This window comes from Cavenderia fasciculata (assembly GCF_000203815.1).
Source record: "Cavenderia fasciculata unplaced genomic scaffold Scf_Dfasci-F-a-25c12.r2-5, whole genome shotgun sequence".
In the NCBI taxonomy this organism is placed as follows: domain Eukaryota; phylum Evosea; class Eumycetozoa; order Acytosteliales; family Cavenderiaceae; genus Cavenderia; species Cavenderia fasciculata.
Window position 1 is genome coordinate 3542175 of NW_004457729.1, and position 24599 is coordinate 3566773.

Sequence of the window (24599 nt, forward strand, 5' to 3'; positions counted from 1 at the left end):
TTCATTGATTGATAATAAAACAACATATTATTGACTATGGAATATTTCAATGAACAAGATATCATCATCGGCAATATATTAATATAAATAAATAGAAAGCAAGAAGAAGGAAATGATTGTCGTTGATCATCGCTCATCTACTATTTTAGATTATTAGTTCAAAACTCCGAGATAATGAATTTTAATTGATTTGATAAATTTTTTAACTTTTCACCAACACTGAACAAGACTATTCTACTACCATCTTACTTTGCTTGTTTGATTATTATAGTTATAGCACAAACGTTGACGAGAAAGTATAGGATAAGAAGAAGAAGAGAATGAGCGATCAACAACAAGATAATAGTCAACAACAACCACAACCAACAGATGATACAAATAATCAAGTTGAAGAAATCAAATTAGACGACTCGCAACAAGATAAAAATAGATTGTGCAAACATAGAGGATCATGTATACACAGTACTCTGTATACATGGGCTAGAGGTTTGCTAATTGGTTATGGTTTACGTGCATCAATGGCTTTACTATCTGCTATTTTCATTAGAAGATTATATAAAAAGTATGATGGTATATTGAATGAATGAATGATCATTCATTAGAGAGAGATTACTTATACATCTAATCTATCTATCTATTTATTTGTATAGTCCAAGAAAACTTGTCAATCAAACATTATTACATAAAGATCCAATTGGGTTTGGTTTATTCCTTGCCTTTTACACTGGTGGATTCAAAGGTGTCAATTGTCTGTTGAGAGCCATTAGACAAAAGGAGGATGGTTACAATAGTGCTATTGCTGGTTTTGTTGCTGGTGCATCAATGATGTTTTCAAAGAGTACTGAAGTAGCTCTCTATTTATTCGCTAGAGCTTTGGAATCTCTTTTCAATGCTGCTTGGAAGAGAGGGTATGAAATCATTCGAATTAATTATTATTATTTATTATATTATTATATTATCTGTTATTAATATTTATTTTGTTTATTTATTTATATCTATATAGATATGTTAAATCATGGAAACATGGAGATACTGCATTGTTTTGTTTCTGTACATCAGTCATGTTTTATGCATTTGTTTGGGAACCAAATACTGTCCGTCCATCATACCTTAAATTCTTGAGTAAGGTTGCTGGAAAGGATCGTGATTTATCACAAGTCACTTCCAAGATTCGTGAACTCTACTATATTTCAAATGGAATTAAACCAACTGCTGCTTAAACTTAAATCAATATATAAATATACAATCATCAACCAACAACAGCAAATATACAAAGAGGAAGATATATAACAAACCAACCAAATACACAAGAAAGACAAAGGGGGGAAAGGGATTAATAATAATAATAATAACAATATTTATTATAGTACTACTAATTTATTTTAAAATAAAAGAGAAATTAAAAAGTTTCTACAACTTTTTTTTTTTTTTTTAAACAAACAAACAAACATTTTGATCATAAACGTTATATATATATATAAATAAAATAATAGAGTATAAAAGAGATGTTTATTTTTTTTTTTATCTACAAAATGTCTGTTTGGGTTTATTGTTGTTGTTGTTGGTGTTGATTATATGCCTCGTGTCAACAAGTATGAAAAAAGAAATGGTTGGTTTTATGGATTGGATTGGGGAAAAATAAATATTATTCGTTGTTTGGATTATTAATTAATTAATTAATTAATTGCCGTTGCCGTTTGTTGTTGAGTATGATACATAATATTATTCTGGTGATTTGGTTTGTTGTTGATATGGATGGGGATGGAGTTAGTTCCAAAAAAAAAGATGCGGTGGGTTTTGGATTATTATTCTTTGGGGGAGTTGGTTGGTTGGATTTGGTTGGATTATGTATGTATGTATGTATATATATGTATATATGGCGCCATATATTATTCGGGTATTATCGTTATATCATTCTTTACTTTTTATCGGATAGGAACATTGATTTGAAAACCTCTTGGAGATTGTTGTGGAGAGTTTGAAGAATTCTTGGATTGTTCGGCCGAGTCGACAAGATTGTTTGTAGACATACCATTGTAAGAGGAGTCGTCGTGTCCCATGCTGGCAGTACCACCGGTCGATACGCTATGTACATTTTGCGAGCCCTTGATAGAGATGCTCGAGTTTTCCGGTGCCAAGAGTTGGGCAGGGTAGACGAGTCCACCACGCGCCAAGTACTGGATCCAAATCTTTGGTTCCTTTCCACGAAGTGGGAGTCTATCCAATTCGCTGACGCTTACATAGGCGGCGCCCATCGACTCGTAGTCTGGGACTGATTTGGGGAGTTGGTCATCATCGACTGGTTCAGCGTAAAAGATGACACGCATTCTTGCGTACTTGGGGTTGGGCGAGTACTCGTATCTTAGAATACCCTTGATTTCAATATCGATACCTGCCTCCTCCTTGGTCTCTCTAATAGCCGTCTGTTGGAGTGTCTCGCCCAGATTGACACGGCCACCACTCAACCACCAGCCTTGGCCGGCCACCTCATTGACCAGCAAAAACTTTCCGTCCTTTTTTCTTCTACATACCACCAAGCAGAATGGGAATACTGTCGACAATGCCAACTCACTCTCACTCGGCTTATTCTCATCTCGATGTTCTGTATGAAGATGTTGTCCAACCTTGTGAACTGGTAATTTACAAATTGGGCATTTTGGTATTTTCTAAAAAAAAAAACAAAAAAAAAAAAAAGTTAATTAAACCAAATAATAATAATAATAATAAATATATATATTTGTTTGTTTGATGTATATGTTTACCTTGGCAAGAGTTTCAAAATCTTCGGAGGAATGGAATAAAAATATATGGTCTCTAATTTCAGTCTTGTCCAAGTGATGTGCAATACCTCCTGGTTTACAAATTGGACAAGCATATCTTGAGGTGGTTGACATTGATTTCTTCATTTCTCCAGCTGTATATAATATATCATTTAAACTATAAATAAAAAGTTGGATTAATATTATTGATTATTTGTTTAGTTTGTTTTAGTTTGTATAGTTACCTATCAGAAACTTGGGAAGCACCCTTTTTAATGAGAGTAGCATGATCGATAGCATAACCAGGATTATTGGCACGACGTTGTGGATCTAAAAAGACAGAGATGAATGAGACCATTTTGCGGGTGGTTCTCATCTCTTCGATCAATTCTACAACCTTGGCAATATCGGTGGTGGTGACGTGAATGAGTACGAATATGATGGGGTGATCGGAATCGTATGAATCGACACGGTCACGCAACACCTCTAGACTCTCGGATTGTACCAATGAATGAGATCCATCGGTGCAAATTTGATTTATACGTTCGCCAAATGTCGAACCGAGTTTAAGTGGGTATCGGTCCATAGATCTTTCTCCAGCCTCAGTCATCAAAAAGAATGCTGATTTTTGAATTGGATTTAATGATAAACAAGACATTCTCATTATTATTATGTATGATATTTATAAAATAAAGAAAAAAAGGTATCTTTAAATAATTTATATTATTATTCTTGTTGTTGTTGTTGTTATTGTTGTGTTTAATGGGGAAAAGGTTAAAAAAAAGAGAGCTAGTAAACAGTGTATGTCGTAGTAGTAGTAGATCTCTTTTGAATAGGCGTGTTGTATGAATAAATGAATGAATGAATGATGGGTGGATGGGTGCCTAATGTAATAATTATAATAAAATAATAATGTGGGAGGGGGGAAGGAGGAGAGGGAATGGGGATCGACGATGGATGGTTGATCAAGAGGAATGAGGGAGTAACGATGAAACGAATGAACGATAAAACAGTTATACGGTAGTGATTTTTTTACGGGGAAAAGACGAAAAGAACCGAAATTCGAGTCTTGCTGGTTGATGGTCGAGTTGGCTCAGGTCGTTAGCTTGGTTGTTTCGATGGTTGGTTGGTGTTGGTTGGCGATGCTAAAAATATTACAAATACAATTAATTATTATTGTTGTTAGCTAGCTAGTCTGTGTTGTTGTTGTTGTAGTGGAGCTAAAGGAGGGGGAATGTTGATGTTGATTATGCCTGAATCTTTCAAGGAAGAAAAAATAATAAATAAATAATAAATAAATATAAACAATGAATGAATGTTTGTTTGTGTGTGTATATGTATGTATAAACAATAATTAATTAATGTCGAGCTCGATTAAATAAGAGTGTGTCTGTTGTTGTTGGGGTGGTTGTCTGGTTGCTTGGTTGCTTGGTTAGAATTAGAACCCTACTATAGAGATAATATATATAGATAGATAAAGATAATAATAGAGAAAGGCTGTGTGTGTAGATGGATGAAGGTGATGATGATGCTGTAGTTGGTGCAAGGGGTATAATAATAACCAAACAAAGAAAGGGAGTGTTAGAAAAAGAAAAAGACAGAAGTGTTTAATGATTTTAGATGGAATGCACACGCCCAAGTAAATTACTCTTCTCTCAAAGCGATCAATGGTAAGAAACACAGAAAATTGGTGTGATTGATGAGACAGCCAACCCCCCCCCCCACCCTCTCCTTGCTACGTGGGCTAGCTTCGCACAACCACTCTAAAGTTTATGCTAAAAATAGAGCCGGCAGCCAGATCCAGAGGCGAAAAGTCGATCAAAAAACGAAAGACTTCTTCCATACCAACGAAGAAAATATAGGGGGTTGATGGGTTTCCATTATGCCCAAAGGCGAAGCTTATGGTTCGTCTGTGATCATATTAATATCTCGTCCAAGCCTGATACACATAAAACGAGGATTTCAACAATCTAGATCTCTTTAATCATAGTATGATTGTTGTTGGTTGTTTGAATGGAGGGCAAACGAGTTGGTGTCCTTGGCCTTGGCCTGGCTTGGTCCTCATTACCTGATCAAGGCATAAAGATTCTTCTAGTTTGAATGATAGATAGATTAGATAATTACATTCAATGAATCTATTGGTTTTTGTTATTGTGAAGGCCCTTCTCTAGCCAAGAGGGCACACATCCAAGCCAAATTATTACTAGTATAAATTTGAACGATTAATTTTATTAATAATAAACAACAAGAAGGAAGGGTAACGTAAGTCCCTTTCTTTACCTTTTGATGATGTAACCTATACTCATTTCATTTTATAATAATCAGATGTTTTGTATACCTAATAGGGTTTAGTTGTTTTATGTGTTGTGTGTCGATGCTATGTGGAACATGTGAGCGAAGAGAATAACCTAACCATTTTATATAACTAGTCGTCATCATCATCATCAACAATATACTTCATTGAATTTCTATGACCAGTGTACAACGAGTACAAAACCAAAGAGTTCTCTTCTTAGCTTCAGATAATTAACGAAAGGAATTAAATTTATTGCTTCATCATTCATTTTCTTTTATCTTTTCAGTTAACTTTAAAGTTTGCATATCTTTGTTCAAGATACAATACTACTAATATCTTTTTACTTGTACGAATTATTATTTATTTATATATTTCTTTAGAATAGATAGATAATGATTATAATGATCCAACAAGTGATCGAATTTGGTGAACTCGCGACAGACTCTCGAGTCGATAAAAAAAAAGATCTTTCGGGTTAACGTCTCTTGGTAATAGAAAGGGTTCTTTCGGCAGATGGGTACTACATGTGAATGTGGGGATACATTCGTATTAAGAGTCTCGACATGCCATGGCCCCAACAATTAGGATTCCTCATAAATAATATCGACGTCCCCCAACTTGGCTGTGTCTCACCAACAACCTGTTTGAAAGGGAGTATCCTTTCTTTCTTTCTCTCGCTGTGTTGTCCGTACTACCCTCTTGTTTATTATCTTTCTATCATCACCCAACACATCGATAGCAGTAGTAGTAGTAGTATTTACAACACAACAATTGTTGTATCTATATCTATCAATCTATCAATCTATCTATAAATAGATATTTATTTATATCTCACAACTCAACTCAACTCTACACAAACACCAATACATACTTCTATAGTATAAATAGTATAAATAGAATAGAGATAATTAGGAGGAATAGACAATCTACAAAATGATAGAGTTGGAACCAATAGAATACTCTACAGCAAACGATTCATTTAAAGGAATTTATTTCGTTTATGCAGTCACACGAATCGTAGTCTATTTTTTATATACAGTCTTTATATCGATACTACTCTACAAAGTACTTCGAAAGATTTATAAAAAGAGGAATAGACAAGACTATACGACCGATTCGTATCAGACAACTAGAGACCACACCGTCCCCATCATATACCTTTTTTCCATCATCTTTTTATTCTCTCGGTTCGTTGCCGCCATCATCAGCATTATCGATAATGTACGGTACGACCCAGAATCAGTGACACACGAACGTCTGCTTGTGGCATACTATAGTCTACTCGTCGTAGGGACATCGAGCAATTTCATCAGTTGGTTTGAGATTGGGTACTTTTGGATTCTGACATTCTACCTCTTTTACGGTACTATTGCAGGTGGCGACCTGTATGCGATTAATCCTCGTGCCAGAATCATTGTAGATCGATGTCTCAAGGTAACAGTATCCATTCTCACACTCGTCATGGTAGCCATCGTCATTGCACTCAATGTCAAGTGGGAGAGTCACGAAGCGATCGATATGGCCTACTACATTGTGTTTCTGGGCTTTGTTTTGTTTGCTGGCGTCTTGTTTTCATATCACGGCCATCACTTGACACAAGCACTAAAGTCAGAGTTGGGAAAGGCCAACTTTGGACCACACGAGGCCAAGAAACAAGAGTTTTCAGCTTCCATTATCCGTATCACCTACTTGGTCCGATTGCTGGCCATCATGGTCATCATCGTCATTGCCAAGACGGTGGTACTCGTCTTTTTGTTTAAACGTACGTTTGGCGCAAGTACACTCGATGACTTTATTTCCTTTGTCATTGAAATGTGTCAAACTTCAACCATCATCCTTGCAGTCCATCCCAGACGTGCCAAGGCCCTCAAAAATGGTTCAGACACTTCTTCTGGATCATCTGGATCGAATAACAGCAACAAATCAAAAGGTACAATTACTGGATCACAAACGAGTAAGAAAAAGTCAGCGAGTGGTAGAAGTAGATCAGCGACCAAATCTTCCATTTCTTCATCTTCTTCAAATGAAGATAAATCGGGTGTTTCATCATCAAACAATCAACAACAACAGGTAGTTATAGAGTTGGGTGAAATTGAATCATCCTCCTCTACTGAAAATCAACAACAAATAGTTGTTGTAGTCGAACCAACAACAAGCGGTGATTTGGATACGCGTCCATGTCTCGAATAAATAATAAATTCTATCAATTGATGGTAGAATCGGCAGTAATAAATATATAACAATTATTATTATTTTTTAAACAAACAAATAACTGGTATGAAGATGAATATATATCTTCATCTTCTTTTTGTAAGAATAAAAGCTTTATTAGTTTGTACTTTCAATTTCTATCAAAAAAGAGAGTTATATATACAGTATGTTTGAATGAATATGGGCTACATTATCCAGGTGGATTATTCTTTGAGTTTCTATGACTGTACAATGAATCCAATTTCAAAAGTTCTTTTTTAAGGTTATTGACAGCTTCAGATAATTGGTTTTCTCGGTGACTAACTATTTCTTTACAATTTCGTATCCTTTCAATTGCTTGGTCGATTTCTTTTTGTTCCTCGTTTTCTTCTTCTTCTTCTTCTTCTTCTTCTTCTTCTTCTTCCTTTTCTTGTTTGAGTGGTCGTCGATTGTGTACATTAAAATTATTTACAAATTCTGGTGAGTTTGGGATAACAATCTCTTCATCATCATCATCATCACTTCCCCAACCTCCATCTGATGATGCCTGACTGTTAAACAAACTTTTAAAATTATTTATACTATTTAAATTATTTTGATTATTGATAGTGTTATTATTTAAGTTATTCGGGTTATTAGGTCGAACATTATTATTATTATTATTATTATTATTATTATTATTATTATTATTATTATTATTATTATTATTATTTGGAGTTATTGGTGAAAGTATGGGTTGTTGCGGTACTGGTATTGATGGTGGTATGATACTTTTGATATCTTGAGTATGACTGGAAAAAGGATCATCTTGATCACTACTATCATCATTGTCATTATCATTGTTATTATTATTATTATTATTTCTATTTCCTGATTCTTTTTCTTTTTCTTTTTCTTTATCTTTCTTTTTAGGTTTACTTGATGATTCTCCTTTTTTAGATTTCTTTTTATCTGATTGATCTTTTTTAGTATTTGTTTTCTTTTTTGTTGGTTTCTTTTGTTGTTGTTTTTTCTTCCTCTTTTTCTTTTTGGAATCATCGTCAGAATCTTCGTCATCGTCATCATCGTCTTGGTCGTCACTATCTCTATCACCTTCACTATTACTATTACTATCATGATCGCTATCATGATCAACAATTCTTTTCTTTTTTGGTGAAGATGTCGTAGATGGTGAAGAGACGGATGACTTTTTCACAATCATGCTTGATACCTTTGCCTTTTCCAGTTTCTCTTGCCTCTCCAAATTGGCTTTTCGCATCTCTACAAACATTCTGTCCTTGTCAGCATCATGATCCTCTTCAATAGAGTCTTCATCAAAATGATGATGAGAATGTGAATTATTATTATTAGATGTGTTATTGGTATTATTGGTATTATTTGATTTGTTGTTATTATTATTCATCAATAAAGATGATAAATGTGAAGTGGAAGAAGATACAATGTTATTCCAAATACCATTCTTTGTTGGTTGTTGTTGTTGTTGTACATTATTTGTATCATCTTGCATTTTATATAGTTTCTTTAATAATGTATCGGGGATAAGAAGAGTAGACTGCTGGTTATTGGTAGATGCCATAGACCCAGAGGATCCTGATGATGCACCTGTCTTTTTGAAATAATTTGAGATGTCTGCTGTCCCAAGTTCCTTTCGTCGTTCCTCTTCTCCTCTTCTCCTCTCTTCTTCCTTTTTGAGTCTATTCCTCTCCTTGATTGCATCTTGAACCACTTTGTTGAATGCCTTTGGATTGCAACTTGAAGATGACGTCGATGTCGATGTTGACCAATCTTTATCGTTGTTTCCATTGCCATCTTCATCGCTATCACCAAAGATATCATCCATTGCAAAGGTCGATGATGAAGACGAACCACCTCCCTTTCTTTTCATTCTCTCTTCATAATCTATCCAGATACCAACTCGAGATAATTCTATAGTGGTAGTTGTAGTTGTAGTTGTAGTAGTAGTAGTTCTTGAACTTGTTTGTTTGTTCAATGATATGATATTTGATGAACCAAATAAGATTCAAAAATGCGTCGACCAACAAAATACTACATCATTTTTTCTTCGAACAAACTTGTTTGGTTTCAAACTCTAGCGACTTTAATCATGTAATACAACTACAATAATATGATTAAGAATAGTTTATCTTTATTGTTTAGACAATCATCAACAACATCATCTTATAAATATACAAGTAAACTATGTTATTATTCAACTAGTACGACTAGTAGTACTACAAGTACAAGTAACCAATTCAAAGATATAGAATCAACATTAAGATTTAATAATTATGGTATACATAAACCAGTGATGGTCAACGAAGTGATTGATAGATTACATTTAAAGGATGGGCATTGTTATATCGATGCGACGTTTGGATTGGGTGGACATACACTAAACATACTTGACCGATGCAAAGGATCATTTGTGATTGCTGTAGATCGTGATCCAAAGATATTCGAGTTGACTGCCAAGATTAGAGAAACCTATCAAGACAGGTTGATCACTCTTCATGGTAACTTTAGCAATCTCTCACAACTACTGAAAGAACGTGGATTGGATACTCTCAAGATATCAGGTGTTCTGATGGATTTTGGATGTTCATCATTGCAACTAGACTCTCCCGATCGTGGATTCTCATTTCGTAAAGACTTTGACGGTCCCCTAGACATGCGAATGAACAACACCGACACATCAACTCAACGACTTACAGCAACCGATATATTAAACACATTTTCAAATCAACAATTAAGAGATATAATGTATTATGTATGAAACCAAACCAAACCAAACAAACAAGCAAATAACAAATTTGTACTAACTCTTTTTTTTACTTTATGATTATAGTATGGAGAAGAAAGACATACATTAAAAGTTGCACATGAGATTATAAGGAGAAGACAATACGAAAGAATAGAAAAGACTAGTCAGTTGGTAGATATTATCGAGTCGTGTATACCGTATCCAGCGGCGATGAAATCAATATCAAGAATATTCAGGTCATTGAGAATGTTTGTAAATGACGAGACGGGTGAGATCTATAGAGGTATGAGAGAGGCTGAAAAGATATTGGCACCCGGTGGCAATTTGGTTGTCATTTCATTCCATTCGATAGAGGATAGAATTGCAAAGAGATTTTTTAGAAATAGGTGTGCTGTTAAACGATCGACACTGACACCTCTACAACACGATCCATCATTTGAATATGTCGATGGTTCACAACCACTATTTCCAACAGATGAAGAGATTGAATGGAATTCTCGATCCAAACCAGCTATCGTTCGAAGTGCTACACGTACATCCTCATCACCATTAATATTAGATGACAAAGAAGATGAATATTTAATTTATCGTTCAAACCAACAATAAAGAAAAAGGGAGAAAGATTATTTATGTATATCTACAAGAAGAAAAAAAAAGAAGAAAATGTAATAGTATATTATTACTATTTATTATTATTATTATTATTGATGAAAATTGAATACATTTTCTTTTACCCCAATAGTTGTTGTAGTTGGTAACTATACTTTAATTTAATTTATACTACAATTGTTTTTCTTATGAACAATTCGATTATGGAAATTAATTATTAATTATTATTATAAGGAAGGATGGTTAGTTGTTGGATTAGTGTTGGTTGGTTGGATGGATGATAGATTTAGAGAAAGGAAGAGTAATGGGAGATCAATACCGACATGGTTAATTGATTGTATTCCATTAGATTCTTCTATTCCTCCTTTTTTAAAAAAATTGTATACAAAAAAAATGAAGGTGAAAAGGTTGGTTATTTTTGTTGTTGTTGTTGTTGTTTGTTATAATTATGCATTGTTGGCATATAAAAGTGGGGAGTATTCATTGCCATTTGATCTTCGACTATGATTATAGCTATTGACCATTGTATTGATTGGATGATGATGATGTCCATTGCTATTATTACTATGACCCATTTTAAGTAGATACAACATGATTGAAATGGGAACAATCTCTAATCCACAGTAATATGCTCCATCAAACCACCACCATGTCTAAAGTAAGAATTATATAAAGAAGAGATTGTAAATGAATTAGTATTGGGAATAATTATTCTTTCCTGCTGGTTGGACCAGTTGTTTAGGGGGTTTACATACACCAGAGATTAAATTCATTTTAACAGCAGCAAATATTGTGATACAGGCCCGAGCAGCAAAACAAACAACTATGAGAGCAGTGAGAGCCGACACTCTTTTAAGAATGATCATTCGACGTTCCTCGGTAAAGTTCTTTTGTTGTGATCTGAATTTAAAGATGATACTAAAGCCAAAAAAGAGAAATGCCAAACTAGTGAGAATAAAACAGCAGCCGTCATAGATACCAATTGCCTTTTCAATGGGGTTGCTATACGATGATATAGCATTGAATTGTGGTGGATAGAGTACAAAATCGGCGATAAACAGTGCAATCACAGCAGAGTACATAAAGAATGACAAAACATAAAAGATGTATGGCAATTTATGAATGATTGTAGATCCTCCACTAGCAATTAAATACATCTCCACCCAAATAAATAATACAATTAAATAAGCACTGAAAAGTACAAATGATGGTGCAATATTTAAAATAACATTAACTTGATTTGGAAATGATGGTCTAAAAGAAAAAGAAAAAGAAAAATAAGTAAATATAAATAATAATATTTATTTTAATTATTAATACTTACAATAATCCTTCTCTTACAATTGGTTGCATTGCCATGAAAAATGCTCTAACTAATAGTTTAACAAAAATAGCAATGGTTAGAATTCAATTCATTTAATATTTGTTTACTTTTTTTTTCTTTTCCCCTCCGATAGATTCATTGTAGTCATCGGAGATTGATCGATTGATCGGTCTATCTATCTATGATCTATGAATCGATTCTACTTGTTTCATACCTGTAACAGCACATAATAAAGAAGGATAGAATATTTTCTGAATGGTTGAAGTATTTTGTTTGGGTCGTTTAAAGTATATAGATAGACATAGTATACCCAACACTATATACAATCCAGCCAATATAAAGTGTACAATATCATAGTCTTCATGTCTCCACATAATAATAATAATTAATAACTATATATATGATTTGTTGATGATGATCTGTTTGCTATATAGTCTCTCTCTGATTGACTCTTTCTTTCTTTCTTTATCTTTATCTTTATCTTTATCTTTATCTTTATCTTTATCTCTCTCTCTATTTTAAGTTCAAATTGTTGTTTGTGTGGGAATAATAATGATTGATTGCTGTTGATGTGTTGTTGTTGTATGAACTTATTTCAATGTGTGCAGTATGAAGTATAATTATAACATTGAAAAGATGGGTGTAGCACCTTTTAAAACTTGCAGAGGAAAAGAGAAAGATGAGATGGATGATAAGTTAAAATAAAATAAATATCGGTTTAACGGGATCATCTTTGTTGGTGTTGGTCAAGACTCCACCAGCCAATCAAATGGGTGTGTCTGCTCAGAAATATGAAGATCTTAGAGGCTCAAGAAGATATTTTTCTTGACAAATTTACATAAAGTTGTAGAAACAAAGAAATATTCAATCTGGTTAGAAATTTCATTTGTTTCTTTCGTATGGGAGAATAAAACGACAAGCCACAAAGAGAGGTCAAAATCAATTATTATACCAAATTATAATATACATATCGATGAAAATAGTTGTGAAAGAATAATGGAAGCAAAAAAAACAATTTGTGTAGGTCGTGCATTGATTAATTATAATTATAATTATATAATAGGTCGGGGGGAAATTAATTTTAATTAATTAATTAATTTAGGAACGAGTTGTATTAGTTTGTTGTTGTTGAGAGGTAGGAGGAGGTTGATGTTTTTGTTGTTGTTGTTGTTGAGCTATAATATTCATTGGTTGAGTTGATTCATTTTTGGCAACCCAAGATAAAAGCCATTTGAGATTAGTCAACATGTATTTGAGGGCCTTGGTCCAGGTATCATCATTTGTGAATTGTACTTTGATTGGCATACCGTTGATATGCTCCTTTTCGACGAGATACGGTACTTCAAAGGTTGGATCTTGTGTTTTGACGTGGTCACAGAGTTCTTTGAGACATGAGAGGAACGACACCATGCCATTGTCAAACCGACGGTACCAAAACAGCTTGCCGAGACTAATGTCACTCGACCCGTACAGCTCGTAGATGGCGTTGTTGGATGTGTCCTCGATACGCGATGTCGAGCCGTTTGGCATGAGCTTAAAGTTGGTAAAGGTAAAGTTGAGACGTTTGGCGAGGTTTTCAAGTAGTGAGATGGACAGTCCCCACGCGCTGTTGATTTCACTCCACTCGACGGGCTGGCTGGGCAGACGCCCGAGACGTAGCGAGTTGATAGTACCGAAGTGACCGTCGTGCCAGAGGTGGAACGCGTCGTTGAGGATATTGGTCTCTTTGAGTTTCTTGAGCTTGTCGATAGCTGTAGACGTCTGTGTGTGCACTGACGCGCGGTCGTCCTGGTTGTTGTGCGCGTCGAGCTGAAGTGTGCTGTATGCCTCCCAGTAACGCTCTTCGAGCCTGCCAAGTGCACGCTCGCGGTCTCGCAGCGTCTGCTCCATCTCCTCGAGTTCATTGCGGTCGCGCTGGATATTGGCTATGATACGCAGCAGGAACGCTTCCTCTTGCTCGTACTTTTCAATCTCGCAGTCGATCGACTCGTCCGCGTTGCTATCTTGCTTGTCCTCCAACTCGCACAGGAACTTATTATACACGTCAATCTCTGCCTCGAGCACGCCATTCTCATCGTCCATCTCGTGGATTGCCATCTTGGTGCACTCTAAACACAGCGGCAAATCGTAGCTGATCAAATCTGTCACCAACTTGAATAGTGACATTGCCTGCAAATACCGACTCGATCCGACAGACACACCCATCCCAATCTGTGTAGGTGTACCAGTCGTACTACTATTACCTCCTTGAACCATCATTGGTGGACTGCCAATTGGCGTGCTGGTCGTACTACTCCCTCCTACTCCACCAGCAATCGCAGCAGTATTGATTGCCGACATTGAATGATTAATTGGATTCATCAATGGAGTAGATGTCAAAGAAGAAGAGGCAGTAGACTGGTGCATATGAAGGTGATCCAACGATGCCATACTTTGAGACTTTTCATTTGATCGCAGATACTTTAGTTTTTGTGTTTTACCGCCGTGATGTGATTGTACCGGACTAGACATTAAACTATTACTACTATGTTGCATCATGGTTGATGATTTACCAGGTGGACTGGCCAATATAGGGTGTTTGTTGATACTCGTATTGATCGCCAGATTCTTTGTGCTATTGGACAAATGGTGTCTCTTGTTTTGTTGTGACGCCATTCGTTTCAACATGCCCGGTTCATACGACTTTGAAAAATCCTCTGATCCTCTTGTCATTGATGATGTCGATCCTTTGATAGGACGATTCATAGAAGATGATGACGACGACGACGATGACGAAGACATAGTGCCGACGTCGATAGTTGGTAACTTTCCAGTCGACGCACCCTTTAAAAATGTTGATGATGACGATGACGAAGATATCGAAGACGACAATCTATGTTGCGATAAAGATCCAAATGAAGTTGGTGATCCACTAATACTACCATTATTATTATTCAATGTTGATGAAGATGATATAGGTGTAAAAAATGGTTGAGTTGTTTGTTGTGTATTATTATTTAATGTTGATGTAGATGTATTTATAGTAGTATTATTATTATTATTATTTGTTGTTAAAGTATTTGATAGATTATTTGAACTTGTATTGATTTGATCTTTTAGAGGAGAATCTTTATTACTCTTTCTATTAAACAAACCTCTACTAAACTTTGATACCGATGTTGTAGTAGCTGCATTCTTTTGTAATTGTTGTTGTAGTTGTAGTTGTTCAGCTCTCTGCTGTTCTTGTTCATTTGTAGCAGCAGCAGCAGATGCTATCTTTGTTTTTAATGATATATCTTTAATTATATTTGATATTTCATCTATTTCTATTATTTTCAAGAGTTATATATAAAACTATTAGTTTTAGCAAATCAAACTATTATCTATCTATCTATCTATAATCTATATATTATATGTATGTACCTTTATTTACAAATAGAGATTGATCGATCTCTAGTAATGATTCATCAAGCTCCAATGGCTTTGAACATCTTTGACAGAAGAAATCCATAACTCTACTAACCAACTCTACCTCTACCTCTAACTACTATACATGTATGATATGATGATCAATATGATCTGACCTAGATTGCTTTATAAGAGTACTTCTTTCTTTCTTACTTTGTCTACTACAAACTACTACAAGTTAACAACTATTAGTTTGTGATTTCTTTTTTGTTGATGGTGAAAATAAGCTTATTTTTTTTTTTTTGAATAATCAAGATTATTTATTTATTTATTTAGTTATAAATATTATCAGTTAATGATTCTGATGGCAAACATCTAATAAATGATTTGGAGTAGTTAGTTATAGTTAGTTATAATGTAGCGGTGGTATATCATTATTTAATTTATATTCATGTTGTTTTACATACTTGGCAGGAATATCAAATGATTTGATAATATCAAGTGAATGAGATGTAATGAATTTACATAGATCCATAATAACAAATGGAATACAATTTGCAATCTCTGGAGTAATCAATTGATGAGATAGGAAGAATGCCAAGTCATCTTCAATGCGACCAAGAGTATCCAACAAAACAATATGTGCCAATGGGTGGAGATAAACTCTTGGTGCTTGAACTCTTTGAATGGCACATTCTAAAATAACACGATCCATATAGGCAAATGTAGTACGAACTGCCCATGGAACTGCATCATTAAATGATTGGTAGCTATTCTTTCCTACCAATCCCTTTAATTCTTCAATCTTTAATTGTTCTCTTGATTTAAATAATACCAATAATTCATTTAAATTGTATAATTGTTGAATTTGATCAAATTTTTTAATCTAAATAATAAAAATAAATAATAATAATAATTAATATTGATTTGTGATATTATTATTACTATTGGATTTACAAATATGATATTTACATTATCTTTTGAAGATGATTTTTGAGATAATAAATATTTGGCAACTTGTTGAACCAATACAGTGTTATCACCTTCATAGGTAGAGTTGACATCACAGTCTGCCTTGAATTCTGCAATTAAATTGTCCGATCTGAAACCTTGACCGCCACATGCTTCTCTACATACTTGCATCGTACTAATTGAATGCCATGAATACATTGCTTTAATACCTGAACAATGTGGATGAATTGTCTAAATAGATCCGAATAATGTTAATTTATATAAATATATCTATATCTAATATGGGTCGGTATACAATACATTTGGAGCATTCTTTGATTGTAATTGATTTTCAAGAGAGTGAAGGAAAAAGTCATAGACAATGGTACGAGCCAATGGCACCATCAATCTACGTTGGTGTTGTGGTAATGTAATGATTGGTAATTCTTGATTGTCAGATGGTCCAAATTGTTTGCGATAGTGTGCAAATCGAATGGCAATCGCCAAACATACTCTTGATGCTGCTGCTGAACTCTTTGTAACATATAACTAGAATATAGAGTTGGAAAGAGTGAGATTAATATATGGATTTGAGTGTATATAATATAATATATATGTATGTGTGTACATACTCTACCACCAATAAAAGGGGCCATAGTAGCAGCAAAGTTCTTTATAGGTGTTGCATATTGAGATTTGTAGATTCCGTCTGGAGAGATATCAGCAGTCTTGTTGAGAAGATTCTCACGAGGAATACGGACATGAGTGAATTGTAATTTACCATTGTCAACACCATTCAAACCATGTTTTAGACCACAGTCGGTGATAGTGATACCTGGGAGTACTTTGAGATGCTCGTCACGAATAGGTACGACAAAACAGTGTACTCCATGATCAACACCATCAGGAGTAATCAATCTAGCAAACACAGAAGTGAGACGACCATGCAGACCAGCACCACCAATCCAAAACTTGTGACTCGATAGAGTAGGTGAATGAATGACAAACTCTTGTGTCTTGACATCATACTTGGCCGTGGTTTCAAGTCCACGTACATTACTTCCATGTCCAATCTCTGTCATTGAGAAACATCCAACATGTGTAGCATTAGTCACCATATCAATATACTTTTCATGACGTTCAGTACCCAACAATGTAACTGTACCTCCAAACAAACTATAATGTACAAACATTTTAGTACAAAGATTATTATTATACTAAATATAAATAAATAAAACAAACATAAATATTAATAACTAACTATATCATATAGTATTTCCTTTTCTATCTATATCTATATTTCTTTCTCTTACCAATCCTAATATTTCAACAGCAGAACAGAAATGAGCAATTCTATCTCTAACATCAGTACATTTAACTAGACCACTTTGAGCAACCTTTACTAGTTGTTGAAGTACCAATTCTTTGTATTGGTCGGGTGGAATACCAACAGGTGATTTGAGTAATGGTTCATTCTTGATAAACTCTCTAACTTGATCTTTGTAGGCTGACAATTGAGGTGAATCCAATTCAAGCTTTAATCTTTGAACATCAATCTTAAAGTCTGTATCTAAAGCAACTTGTTTATTACCAACAACTATACTATTAATCTTTGGTCCCTCCAAACCATTAGATGGATTTAAATGTTTTGATATCTAACAATAACAAACAGAGATTATTAGAATATTGTTTAGAAACACCTGTATCTACGATAGTATAAATAAATACATACTTGTAATATTCTTTCTCTATACATCTCTTATCTGTACTAATACAAAAAGTGTACATGAATGAAACGAACTCTGAAATTTGAAATGAAAGAGAGTAAATTACCCACTCTTTGAGCAAAGATTTTTTCGACAATTTGGCACATCATCATTTTTTACCAAATATGGAAATTGGATCAGATTGTAGTTTTAATATATCTTTCGACAAACAAATAAATAAAGACTATAGGGATTAATTGATTGATGGATGGGGAGGTATATATTTTAAATGTTTTTATTATTACATTTTTTTTTAGTATTATATTATTAACATGTTATTTCAAGGGTTGTTTGGTTGTTATATTGTCATTTGGTTTGGTTGTGTTTTTGTTTAGAGTTCTACAAATATATTTTTAATATTATTATTATTATTATTATTATTATTATTATTATTTACTATACTTTTTTTTATCTTGATGCCCATTCCCAAATCTAAAGATTGAAAAATAAATAATATTGTTAATATAAATAATCAAGAAATAAATATATATTGTATGTTTATATTTTACCTTGATTGAACCATCAAAAGAAGAAGAGATTAATTGAGATTTATAAAAGGCCAAAGATTTGACACCAAGGGAATGAGCCTTTTGCATTGTATAACTACACTCTAGAGTATCCATATCCCAAACCTTGATGGAATTATCTTCAGAGCCAGAGTAGAGGAAACGATCGTTGACGACAGAGGAAGAGACACTGTTCCAATGACCTTTGAGTGTCTCGATGCAATGGAAGTCGGTGAGATCCCAGATCTTGATTTGGTTGTCTTTGGAGGTGGAGAAGAGGTAGGCACCTGCGACGTGGAGACTGAGCACCCAGTCGTCGTGACCCGGCATGTTAAAGAGACAGGTAAAGTTTTCAGTGTCCCAGACATAGATGGTTTGGTCGTTGCCACCCGAGAAGAGGTATCGACCCGACAGACACAACGTCTTGATGTACTTGGTATGCATCTGTTCCATAGTCTTGGCTTCGCGGAAGGTGGTGAGATCCCAGACACGGATGGTCTTGTCGTAGGAGCAACTGAATAGATGCGTCTCGTTGGCACGGATGCAACTGACCTCTCCCGAGTGCCCGATAAACGTTTGAATCACGTTGTGTGGGTTCTTGAGCGAATGCACCTTGATGGTCTGGTCTGGCGACGATGTAAAGATGTACTTGGAGTTGGCGCAGACCGACACGATTGGCTTGCGGTGGCAGTAGAATGTCTGAGCAATCTGCCAGTTGTTGTGCAGATCAAAGACACGCATGACACCATCACCGTATCCAGCACACACATAACGGTCATTGTCAAAGAAGCAGACTGCGTTGATCGACTCACGGAACGACTGGATCGTGTTGACACACTTGAGTTCCTTGCGTCCAAAGTCGGCACGTGGCAACTCGTTGGCGCCGACCTTGACGGCCAAATCACCGCTCTCCAAGTCGCCCACAATATCTGGCATGATCATCGTACCCTTGTTGAGTTGTTGTTTGGACAATAGCGACGACCCACCAAGCTTGACATCCAAATTGAGCAATGCACAAACAGCATTACACTTGTGGGACGTGATAAACTTGTTGATACCAGTCTTTCCGAGGTTACCCAAACCAAATCCTTTTCCGTCGCCAGTGTGAATCTGTGGGTCAGTGTAGAGATCGTCGACACCTTGAATGTCGATAATGATCATTTGCTTGTTGGAATTCTCATAGGTAAAGTGAGAGAATGCCTGTGGTGTCGACCGGTTCGTCAACACGGCGCCATAATTACTATTGTTCTTTTTAAACTCTCCTACTAAAAGTGGCTCGATCGAACACAACACGGGTGTGCTGCCACGGTCGACCAACTCGACCACCCAAGACATGCAAAACTCAATCTTTTTGGGTGGTTTCTTTTGGTTGAATCTATGACCCCAGTCACGACACACCATCTGCATCTTGACATCTTCAAAGTATAATTCACGACTAGTCTGTTGTTCTGCCTCCTTTTTGTAGAGTTTCAATACAAACTTGGTACCACTCTGCAATTGATTGCTCGCTTCATTACGCAACGATACCGGTGAAATCGATTCAATCGCTGGGAAACTATGTTTGGTACCCAACGGATAATTTACGTCATTTGATATTCCCAATGATACTGTATGATATGCTTGTCTCAATGCTCCTTCTGCAAATGCTCTTCTTTCTACCTTTAACTATAGTAAAATAATAAATTGTTAATATGTATTATATTTCTCTCTCTTCTCTCTCTCTCTATTCTCTCTATTTACTTTAATTGATAATCTAATCCATTTATCAATGATTGGATCATATTCCCATAAGATACCATTTTCACCTTCATCATTACTTAGATCAGATGAAGGTGATCGTGAAGTGATTTGAGGTGAAGAGGTGAAAGCAGATGAATTGCGTTTGGATAAAAGTGGTGAACGTGGTACAGATGAAGATGATGGTGAAACGACGGCTGGCGAAGAGATGGGAGAGTGTGATGATATATCTCTATCTCTTTCTCTTTCGCGACCTCCATTACTAATACTATTGTTGATTGATCCGCTTCCCGAGCCTGCACCGGCAGCTGCTTCTTCACGCAAGACACGTTCGACTTGTTCGTTACCTTCGGCAATTTCAGCAGCGATTTTCTTTTGATTCTCTTCGAGCAATTTGATGCTGTCGACCAGACGCTGTCTCTCGGCCTCGCGCTCCTTTTCCTTGTCGATAAACTCGGTGTGTTTCTTGAGGTTGTTTTGGACGAGTAGTAAGAGTGAATCGCTCTTGCGGAGGTCGTCCTCGATCTGCTTGATCTTGCCGGCTTGTTTGTCGGTCTGTGTCTTGGTGTCGAGCAGGTCGTTCTGTGTCGACTTGACCTTGCGCTGCAGGTCGCTGAGATCGCTGCGTGTCTGTGTAATGTCGTCGGCTGTCTTTTGCTCGCTCTTGGACAGCTTTTGGTTGAGTTGCTGCTCGACCTTTTTGATCTCGTCCAACACTTCGTTCTTGTTGAATGTCGGTGCGACTGGCAACGACACGCTCGAGCGGTATGATGTCGTCGTGCCCGTCGAGCTTCCTTCAAGTTTAAGTTTTCTAACGTCACTCGACACATCGACAAAGTTGACTTCAACAGTCTTGATCTTATCTTTTAATCCGTCAACCTTGGAATCAAATGCCAAAACGAGTTGATCGGTACGCTTCTTGTCCTTGTCCTCGAGTTTCTTGGCAATGTTGGATTCGATGACTTCTTGCTTGCGCGCCCACGAGTCGTCGATGGCGCCGGTCAATGCCTTGCGGTCGACCTTGCTCTGCAGGTCACTCTCGACGAGATCGATACGCAGGTTGGTCTTTTTCTCGAGCTTGGCAGACATCTCGTCGGCAGCGTCGGCCGTCTCCTTGCGCAAGCGGTGCAACTCGGTTTCGAGCTGCTTGACGTTGACCAGTATATTGTGTGGTGCCGCGCCGTCGAGATCCTCGCTGCTCAGGCCCTTGCTGATGGGGCTGGCGGCGACCTTTTGCGTGATCAAACGCTTGGCCAGCTGTTGCTGCTGCTGCTCCACCTTTTTAGCAAACGTCATGCACTTTTCAACGCCCTCGTCGAGCTTGCCCTGCAGCGTCGAGCCAAACGTGTCCATGTGGTTCTTGACCACCTTCATTGTGCGGTCCAACTGGTCTTCCATCTGCTCGGTAAAGTGTGCCATCAGTTGTGTGTGTAGATCAAACTGCTGGTCAAACTTCTCGACCACCAGCTGCAGATGGAACTGTGCTTCGTCGCGCAAATGGTTCTCCATCTCCATCTTGCTGTGCAAATAGGTCGAGCACCCAAACTTTTTAAAGTTGCACGCCCGTGGCGCAAACCCGGGGCTCGATGGTGTCGCTCCACTCCCACCACCCGGATACACAGGTGGTGTGGTCGACGCTGTACTTGTCTTTCGTTTAGATGATAAGAAAGACATCTCCTTTTCTTCTTGTTGTTGTAATTTAAATTGTTTACTTTGGTCTAATAGTTGTTGTCGCAAGTGTTGGATGTTATCCTTTAAATGTTGAATACTACTTTCAGATTCTGAATCTAATGGTGGTGATAATGATACTGATGAAGAGGTTTGTCGTCGTTCCTCTTCTTCTTCTTCTACTTTTACTTTAGATGATGATTCTAATGGTCGGATAGATGATGATGATGACGATGATGATAGTTTGGTGAAGAGCCGAGTTAATATATATGCAAGTATGGGTACACCGATTATATAGTATACGATTGATGATAGAGCTGATAATATTGACATCAATGTTTGAATAATAATAATGTTATAACATACAATACTACTACTACTACTACTACAAATACTATAAATAATACAACTAACTTTTCTCTCTCTCTCTCTCTCTGTCTACACTATGATCAAATAAATAAATAAATAAATGATTTGATAGATATATATATATAAATAAATATAATAATGACTGATGAATGTGTGTAGTACTCTATTCTACTCCTCTACTACTATTTTTACAACACACCAAACCACTTTAAAAAATATGTATGAAAAATCTATTATCTTAACAAACAAGTTGTACTACTACTACTCTATCTGTCTGTGTGTATGTGTGTGTGTGTGTGTGTGTTTATATAATTATATATATATATTTCAACACCAAAATCATTCAAAAAAAGAGTAGTACGATTATACTTGTTCTTCTTTTAAAATCTCTTGTTGAGATATAATATATGTTACACTATAGATGTATAAATACTACTACTATTATTACTATTACAAAACTAACAAACAAACAAACAATGCTTGCACCCACGACGTCGAATAACAACGTTGTTAACAAAAAATGAAATGAAACAACGTGTCTGCGCGACTGATTTTTGTTGGATGGATGGGATGGACTGGTGTGGGGAGCGGGGAGAGTTGGTGAGGTTAAAGAAAAAGTAAACGATCTAAAAATATGTATATCTATTATCTCTGTCTCTCTTCTCTCTCTCTTTTTGTTTTGTATCTATGTTATCTGTTAATTATTATTATTATTGTGATTATTGATGACTATTAATTTGATCTATTAATCTGTTGGACTGACTACTCTTTGTTCCAATAATAATGTTACAATTCCCAAGTAACTTTAATTGAGGATGGTTGTAGCCTTTGCAAAGAGAGAATAAGAAGAAACAAGCAAGTGTCTTTCCTCCTTCAATTGCAGAGGTATTAGGTGTAAGGCTAATTTTGGTTTTTGAGCTGACTTGATTATGATAATTGTTGGCTTTGTGTCAAACTATGATTGATTATTATTATGTCCTCCCTTTTAGATTTCAGAGGTCGTCGTCGTCGTCGTCGTCGTCTTCTTCTTCCTCTCTCTTTCTTTCTTATTACTCTATCTATTATCTCTATTATCTTTCTATCTATTGAATATGAATGATCATAGTATTTGGGCAAGAGGTACAGCAGCGTTGAAGTACTTGAAAGGAGGGAGGGGTTTGGGTTTGAGTTTTGATTGATGAGAGGGGTTGTTGGTAGTGGGGAGGATGAATCTTAATTCATCGATTTGCTACCAATAATAACCTTCTTCTTTTTCTTTCTATTTCTTATTCTTATTCTACCTCTGATTGTTGTTCATTTTCGGTTGATTGGTTGACATTGACAAGTACAGTACAATTATAATAGTGTGTACTCAAGACACCATACCAGCAGACAGGTTGTTTGTTGTTGTTGTGATGATGTGGGTGGTGTCATGCTAACATTAAAAATAAATAGTAGTACACATACCTTATATATATATATATATATGAATTCTAAGTGATATCGAACAAACTATCCTATCTTTTCAGTTCACCGGGTGTTGATTATACTCTTTTCTAGATTGATTAATCTATTCTGCTGAGACCGTTGTCCATAGAGATTTACAATAAAGCGCTTATGTTATGTAAACCAACCAACTAACTAACTACTTTGCAAGCAATCTAAAACTAACTATTGTTGTAAAGTATCGTATATTTGATTGATAGATAGATAGATAGTAGAGATGTATATGTATTTGTTTGTATATTTAAAAAAGCAAGTAAAGCAAGAATGAATTGGTTGGGCAAGAGACGGTTTGCTAGCAACGATTTTTTTCGATCTCGATCGCAATCTTGACTTTATTTGATCAACTGACTCAGTCTTGTTTATTGATTGAAAAACTAGTTCTATATAACTAGTACACAAGACTGTCTGTAGTTAAGTTATATATAATTATACATATAATATAACCTTGTTAACAACAATTTATTGTTTATATTGTCTTTATAAGTTGCAATCTCGATCCTTCTCTTTGTAATCATATCGATCATCTCTAGTTGCTTTGGTTCCTTCACATTTGTTGGTATCCCAAATGATACACAATGATATCATTATCTTGAGCTCTTGTCATCCCACTCCATTACCTCTATCTCTATCGCACATTTACATGATGAGTACATTTAAATGTCATTAGAAAAACATCCCGCCAAAGTTGTTGTTGTCTGCCCAATAACTATGTTTTGATATTTTATTTAAGAAACATGTTTATTATTATGATTAGAATTAGTAGATAGATAGATACGATGTGAGGTTGAAAG

The 24599-nt window shown here is 35.7% G+C and overlaps 10 protein-coding genes across 10 annotated transcripts; 3 read left to right on the forward strand and 7 right to left on the reverse strand.

Moving 5' to 3' along the window:
* Nucleotides 1–320: 320 nt before the first annotated feature.
* Nucleotides 321–1220, forward strand: DFA_01754 (uncharacterized protein; the record flags this gene model as incomplete). Its single annotated transcript, XM_004359662.1, has 3 exons — nt 321–562; nt 651–908; nt 1004–1220. The coding sequence occupies 3 exons, from the start codon at nt 321–323 to the stop codon at nt 1218–1220; spliced, it is 717 nt and encodes a 238-aa protein (XP_004359719.1).
* A 705-nt stretch (nt 1221–1925) lies between these two features.
* DFA_01755 (uncharacterized protein) lies at nt 1926–3423 on the reverse strand (the record flags this gene model as incomplete). Its single annotated transcript, XM_004359663.1, has 3 exons — nt 1926–2666; nt 2763–2937; nt 3005–3423. The coding sequence occupies 3 exons, from the start codon at nt 3421–3423 to the stop codon at nt 1926–1928; spliced, it is 1335 nt and encodes a 444-aa protein (XP_004359720.1).
* Nucleotides 3424–5988: 2565 nt separating this feature from the next.
* DFA_01756 (uncharacterized protein) lies at nt 5989–7245 on the forward strand (the record flags this gene model as incomplete). The annotated part of the gene is made up of 1 exon (XM_004359664.1): nt 5989–7245. The coding sequence occupies one exon, from the start codon at nt 5989–5991 to the stop codon at nt 7243–7245; it is 1257 nt and encodes a 418-aa protein (XP_004359721.1).
* Nucleotides 7246–7456: 211 nt separating this feature from the next.
* DFA_01757 (Rab GTPase domain-containing protein) lies at nt 7457–9300 on the reverse strand (the record flags this gene model as incomplete). Its single annotated transcript, XM_004359665.1, has 2 exons — nt 7457–9212; nt 9296–9300. The coding sequence occupies 2 exons, from the start codon at nt 9298–9300 to the stop codon at nt 7457–7459; spliced, it is 1761 nt and encodes a 586-aa protein (XP_004359722.1).
* A 70-nt stretch (nt 9301–9370) lies between these two features.
* DFA_01758 (uncharacterized protein) lies at nt 9371–10612 on the forward strand (the record flags this gene model as incomplete). The annotated part of the gene is made up of 2 exons (XM_004359666.1): nt 9371–10012; nt 10091–10612. 2 exons carry the CDS (start codon nt 9371–9373, stop codon nt 10610–10612), a joined length of 1164 nt encoding a protein of 387 aa, XP_004359723.1.
* A 449-nt stretch (nt 10613–11061) lies between these two features.
* Nucleotides 11062–12313, reverse strand: DFA_01759 (uncharacterized protein; the record flags this gene model as incomplete). Its single annotated transcript, XM_004359667.1, has 4 exons — nt 11062–11268; nt 11371–11869; nt 11940–11988; nt 12154–12313. 4 exons carry the CDS (start codon nt 12311–12313, stop codon nt 11062–11064), a joined length of 915 nt encoding a protein of 304 aa, XP_004359724.1.
* A 724-nt stretch (nt 12314–13037) lies between these two features.
* atg6B (autophagy protein Apg6 family protein) lies at nt 13038–15429 on the reverse strand (the record flags this gene model as incomplete). The annotated part of the gene is made up of 4 exons (XM_004359668.1): nt 13038–13259; nt 13613–13700; nt 13981–15238; nt 15342–15429. The coding sequence occupies 4 exons, from the start codon at nt 15427–15429 to the stop codon at nt 13038–13040; spliced, it is 1656 nt and encodes a 551-aa protein (XP_004359725.1).
* Nucleotides 15430–15658: 229 nt separating this feature from the next.
* Nucleotides 15659–18033, reverse strand: DFA_01761 (acyl-CoA oxidase; the record flags this gene model as incomplete). The annotated part of the gene is made up of 7 exons (XM_004359669.1): nt 15659–15701; nt 15794–16212; nt 16299–16529; nt 16599–16826; nt 16910–17494; nt 17591–17932; nt 18010–18033. The coding sequence occupies 7 exons, from the start codon at nt 18031–18033 to the stop codon at nt 15659–15661; spliced, it is 1872 nt and encodes a 623-aa protein (XP_004359726.1).
* A 418-nt stretch (nt 18034–18451) lies between these two features.
* On the reverse strand, nt 18452–21375 carry mhkA (myosin heavy chain kinase; the record flags this gene model as incomplete). Its single annotated transcript, XM_004359670.1, has 3 exons — nt 18452–18475; nt 18553–20214; nt 20290–21375. 3 exons carry the CDS (start codon nt 21373–21375, stop codon nt 18452–18454), a joined length of 2772 nt encoding a protein of 923 aa, XP_004359727.1.
* Nucleotides 21376–21589: 214 nt separating this feature from the next.
* On the reverse strand, nt 21590–24412 carry DFA_01763 (uncharacterized protein; the record flags this gene model as incomplete). The annotated part of the gene is made up of 6 exons (XM_004359671.1): nt 21590–21684; nt 21999–22348; nt 22369–22397; nt 22693–22738; nt 22791–22949; nt 24381–24412. 6 exons carry the CDS (start codon nt 24410–24412, stop codon nt 21590–21592), a joined length of 711 nt encoding a protein of 236 aa, XP_004359728.1.
* Nucleotides 24413–24599: the final 187 nt, after the last annotated feature.